The sequence below is a fragment of the Centruroides sculpturatus genome, unplaced genomic scaffold (assembly GCF_000671375.1).
Source record: "Centruroides sculpturatus isolate CEXI.00-Female unplaced genomic scaffold, Cexi_2.0 scaffold1765, whole genome shotgun sequence".
Taxonomy (NCBI): domain Eukaryota; kingdom Metazoa; phylum Arthropoda; class Arachnida; order Scorpiones; family Buthidae; genus Centruroides; species Centruroides sculpturatus.
Window position 1 is genome coordinate 125,624 of NW_019385957.1, and position 6,040 is coordinate 131,663.

Sequence of the window (6,040 nt, forward strand, 5' to 3'; positions counted from 1 at the left end):
CTATTAAAACGCAATCAAAAACGCAAAAACCCGCATCTAAAATAGTATAATAGAAGCGAAGTTTTTCACAGTAAGCCTTAATCCTGTCCCTCTCCCCCCAATAGGGTAATTTCGACATGTATTCGACAGCCTATGTCCACCCTGAGGTTCCATTCTAAATATTGGTGAAAGAATTTTTGAAATCGGATGAGTAGTTTTGGAGATTACCTGCTGCATACAAACTAACATACAAACATTACCTCTTTATTATATTAGTATAGATAATGTGTAGTAAGCTGGATATTTTTCCAATTATATCTTTAACATCTCGTTTCCACCAAACAGGAAATTAAATGAAATATAATAATTTTACGTATTTTTCCAACTCTGCTTCTTTCAAAATTACGCTAAACGTGCAATAGGATAGGTTTACTTTGGATTTTGGATTATAAATAACCTACTTCAAAACCAAAAACAATCAATTCTTCTTTTCTAATAAACCACACGAAATCGATAGCCTTATTTGCACTTATATTTTCCAAATGAATTAAAATGCTAAATGAAAACAAATACCACGTCGTATAAATTTGTATATCTCGTTTAGAATAATAATAAAAAAATATAATAAATACACAGGAATATAATTAAGCTTTATTGCAGATTTAAAAAAAAACTAAGTATGCGTTTACGTCAGCAAAGGGCACAACTTCATTAGAATAATTCAAGAAATGGAAAAAAAGACTCGGCATTTTGATTATCAGTATCAGTTTACTTGTGTCAACTTAGCTGTTTATTATTGTTAATTATGATGAGGTAAATCAAATAAAATATAATAACATAATGATAAAATTAAAACTATTAGTGGAGACCAGGGCTAAATGCAAAAGAGATAGGTTTGCAACGTTGCAATTTAAAAATTGATGTTCGCAAATAGGTGGTACTGCGTATTATACAATACTTCTATTCTAGAAATTTCGGTAGTCTGGAATAAACAAGATATTTTTTATAAGGGAAAGGCTATTGTTCCGGCTCTAAACTAAATCTCTAAGTTTCACAACTATTTATTTTGAAGGAATGGTAATGTATCTATATAGTATTAATGCGTGCTGTAGTAGTATTAATGCGTTGGACGATTTTATGATAATACTACTGTGATCTTTTAAAAAATCAGCATGGCAAGTAGTGTTTGTTATATGGGGAAAGTTGCAACAACATTAGTTTGATACAAAATTGTATCGTTCTTTACTATTGAACACAAGACTGTGTTATTATTAAAACACTTGGCGTTTATCCACTTTATTCAGTTGTATCGTTCTTCTAAACCTCATTCTTTCCGTTGATATTGTAATGTTTGTTGTAGTAAAGAAACTGAGTTAGGTGTAAGTTTTATGATCATGAAAAGAACTTTCGTTTGCAGAACAACATTAAAAATTACACGTGCAAAACAGAAAAGGAAAAGACTCCAACTGACGTTATGATTGAAGCATCTGAAGATATTCCAGAAGCAGAAGACTCGTAAGTATAGGCTATATATAGCCTATATATATTGTTTTTGCAGAAAAGTTGGAGAAAAATAAAATATCTATTATTGCACATTATCAATGTTTATAATAAAATTACAGAAGAAAAAAGAATCAGGAGATAACAACTACTGAATACTGGCTATAAATCGCCTAGCCAAGTAGACATATTTAATAGTGAAGAAAAGCAGCTGAAAGTATACCTGAAACGTTGCAGTAAGATCATGTTTGGAAATAAATCTATATATTAATATAGTAAAATTGTGTTGCAACTTGCCTCAGTGATAGGGCAGCATTTGAACTGTTCTGTTATTTTTAGATATAAAAATGAAAATGAGTATTCAGTTTAAAAATTAATACTAGTCTGCAGCTGAAAATAAAATCTAACTAGATTTGCTTATCAATGTATGCATATTTAACAAAATCAAAAAACTCTATAGTGTTGCAACTCTCTCCGATCTCCCTGTAAAATTATATTCTAACACAGAATATTTTTTAAGATCAATTTTTACGTAATTAGATTATTACAATAGATTTTACTAGTGGAACCTTAGATTAAGGTTCCATCAATATCCAATTTTAATAAATCTAGGCCAAGAATTAAGCCGGTCTTTCTCCACGATAATGATCATTTAGTAGAAAGTTAGATCAAACACTATAAAGAGATGTTTGAATTTTAGAGTAAGAATAAAAACTTTTAAAATTAAGTTAAAACAAGAAAAATATTTTAATATAATTATGAGTTACATTATTATACTACTAGCAGACCCCGCCACACCTTGTTGTGACTCAAAATGTATCTATTATAAATGTATAANGGTCAGAGTTCGAGATTCAATTCTGTGAATTTCAAGTCAAGTTCGAGTATATCGAAAAATCTCACTGTTGAGTGGCACAAAATAATCCAACTTTTTGTCCAAGATGCCATCCTAATCGACCGTCACTCGCTTTGGGATGTTCTCGTTATCTTCATTTTGCAGAGCTCGAATCATTTTGGTTTTTGTATCTATTGGTAACCTTTTATCAAATAAATGAAAGGCAACCAACTCTTCACTGAGGCACAAAACCAGAAAACTTCTTTAAAGCAGCGTTGGCAATTGTGGAGTTTGCAGTCTTGTACTGTTGGAAATTCCTCAAAACTGCATGTCATTTAAAAGCGCGGCATTTGAAAACAAACTTAAAACTGAAACTTCAAAATGTTTCAGTAAATTTTTCTGAAAGGTTTACAATGTTCCAGAAGTTTCCTGAAGAACTTTCTGGAAGATTTAATAATGTTCCGGAAAGATCTAGAACACTCTGGAAGGTTCTAGATTGTTCTAGAAGACCTGATATGGACTGTTATAGAACATGAGGTAAAAGCATCGTGCTCTACTGCTGTACTTTCTATTTCAACAGTAAGTGGTCGTATACTTAGCATTGTATCGATAACATACTATGATTTTTAAGATCTTGGTAGTAACTCTTAAATCTTATTCAAAATTAACCAAATTTTACCAAAATTATTATTATGGAACAGATTCAAAACGTTTTCCGTCCAACTTTCCAAAACTTAAAAAAAAGGATTACTCTAGTAGAGGGGCTGGGCCATAAGCTTGGAGGACCCTTTATTATATTTTGCTGAAGCAGTGGCGTAATTACTAGTTACGCCACTGTATGTAAGATAAATTTTGATTACTATGAATAAAATTTAATCATTTTTATAAATTATTTAAATGAATATTAATATGCAATAAAACTTACCCGAATAAGACGTTATAATAAGTTCCAGTTTTACATCAGAAGATTTAAACTCTGAAAATTCGAAACGAATTGATGGACCCTTCGTAAACATAGTTTGACGTTCATCGTTATCATTTACGCTATTACATAACTTTCCTATAACAAACTTTCCTACGTCATAAACCTAAAAGTAAATTACATTAATTATTATTCCTTTATTTACATAGGCAATTTAAATTATCTTATATGCATTAAATCGACCAATTGTATTCAATTATAAGACGCATATTTTAAAATCACAATTAGATAAAAGAATAAATGGATCTAGTACGGAAACAAAATTGTTTTATTAGATTTTCAGAACTTTCCAGTGAGATGGTTAAAAAATAATTGCACACAATAATGTTATTACAATGAAATAAATGTATTTATAAATATTACATTGATTTATACATTATTCTTAACCATGAAAAAGTAAGAAAATTACCATTTTATCAAGATTATCATAAAAATGTAATCTACTAATTTCAAATTTTAAGAATCTATAAATTCTTAAAAGTTTGAAGATATTTAAATGTATTTATCAATTTCGTTTAATTTAGAAAAATAATCCAATTAAAAATAATAAGTGTAAATCTTACGTTTACGAAATAGTTGTCACATCTTCCAGGAAACTTTACTTTTCTAATGGCAACTGCAAGTTTCTGCTGTGGAGTGGAAGTATTAAAACTTATGTTACAACTATACAATTCCTTTTTCTTCGACGATTTACTCGCTTCCAACTTTACTGCAGTATTGTCTCCATAATCTCCTAACTTATATTCTGCTTTTGCTCCGGGTGAAGTACAAACATCGTACGCATTATCTATTGAAAATAAATAAAAAATTACATTTTAAATATTAATTAAAATTTAATTAGAATATAAACTGATCATAATGACTAATTATTTTAATAAGAAAGTTAATAAGTCTATTTTATATTAGTCATTATTAAAGGCAATTATAGATTACCTTATAACCCTATCGTTTTATTTCTAGTAAAATTTAAATAGTAAATAAGAATTAATATCTTTTATAATTATTAAGTTTATAATTTTTTTTTATATTTTAAACAGGTCTTTAAATAATAAGTTTAGATATGTAATTTAAGTTTAAGTTACAATTTATATTTTCGATATATTGTATAAGTTTCGCTTGTGAAATTTTTATCTTTGAAATTTATATAATCTATCAATAATAAAATTTTAATTGAAACATTATAATTAATTTCAAAATGTATTTAAAAAATACTTACAAGTTTTATAGCTTCCAAGAGTAGTATATAATGAAGCATATAAAATGGACAGGACAAGTATAACTGCTTTCATTCTTTATTAATGCCTGGAATATTTGAACAGAGTGGCAATTAATTCGTGTAATACACCTTAAGCAAAGTATGTTTAAGAGTAGACCTATCTGTGGACTTTAATACAAACTTATCTGAAGAATAACGATAAATATTGCATTATAAAAACACTACCCTATCTCTATACAATTTATAATTATTAGCACCAATGCAGTTACACTAATTAGTATGATTTTAATATAAACAGTTAAAATTAATGTGTATAAAATTTTTATATAAGCTACAAATTAATGATATTTTTTGTATTTTAAAAGTATTTACTCTATTTATCGCTTCTTTCGAGCGACAATACTTTGGTAAATAGATGATAAATTTAATCAAAGTTAGCAATCAGCTTTTAAAAATTGAAGATAAATTTTGTAACAGGAAAAATTTTAAATATTCTCTCAGATATTATAATAGCAAATGAGTAAATATAAATAAGTAAAAATATACAATGAGTGAATATACAAGTAAAAAATGTAGGCCTAATTTAATGTATTTGTTTGATGGAGCAATGCGAAAAGGAGAATACTAAAGCTGACTCTCGATACGGAACTGAGTAGACGTATGGGCTTATATTATTTATTACACAATGCTTAGTTTTCATTGTATAAACACATACCAAACTAATATATTAAATTAAAATAATTGTAGTTAAATATCAAAAAGTGAATGCATTTTTTAATATAAATGCTGTATATTTATTTCGAAATATTGCAGTAGTTCTACATGAGTTAATTAAAAATTGTAGGCAGAGTACAGTACAGGTTATTTTTAAATTTTAATTTAAAAAGTCAAACCTCTTAACAACGGAAACATAAAAGTGGACATCGTTTGGAGGTTATTTTGTATGCATTTGAAAAAAATGGCTGATATTTAGAGGTGATTGATATTGGAGTATTCTAAAGCAAACTTTAATAAATGTACAAATTCTATTTCCTAATATATTAAACATTTATTCATATTCGTTAATTTATAATTATAAATAAAGAAGATATTAAATATACTAAATATTAAGATTTAATTTATTAAGTAAATAACGAAAACATCGTCTTTAAAAAATTAAAATGTATTATATAATGACTTTTTATTTAAGTTATTTTCTTATAACCAAATAGAATTAAATTTAAATAATAAGCATTACACTATATTTAATAATATTTATCAAAATTTAACTTTTTTTGATGATTCTTACAACTACTTCATCAAAAAAACAGTTTACGTCATTTTTTATTTTTCAATATTTTTATGCAGTTTTGTAACATTAAATTTGATATTTTAAATCTTAATTTTTATTTCTTCCATTCTGTAACAATAAAACTACAGTCGAACATCTAATAACTGTTACTTCTAAGCTGCGGCCATTTTTCAGGAATAATATAGGCCTAACCAATAATTTAGAAAAATTTAATTAATTATTTTAATTAAATTTTTA

The 6,040-nt window shown here is 26.9% G+C and overlaps 1 protein-coding gene across 1 annotated transcript; it reads right to left on the minus strand.

The window, feature by feature from the left end:
• Window positions 1-3,192: 3,192 nt before the first annotated feature.
• LOC111612807 lies at window positions 3,193-4,699 on the minus strand. The gene is made up of 3 exons (XM_023354064.1): window positions 4,513-4,699; window positions 3,860-4,083; window positions 3,193-3,402 (listed from the first exon to the last, which is right to left on the minus strand). Exons 1-3 carry the CDS (start codon window positions 4,583-4,585, stop codon window positions 3,208-3,210), a joined length of 492 nt encoding a protein of 163 aa, XP_023209832.1. The 5' UTR covers window positions 4,586-4,699; the 3' UTR covers window positions 3,193-3,207.
• Window positions 4,700-6,040: the final 1,341 nt, after the last annotated feature.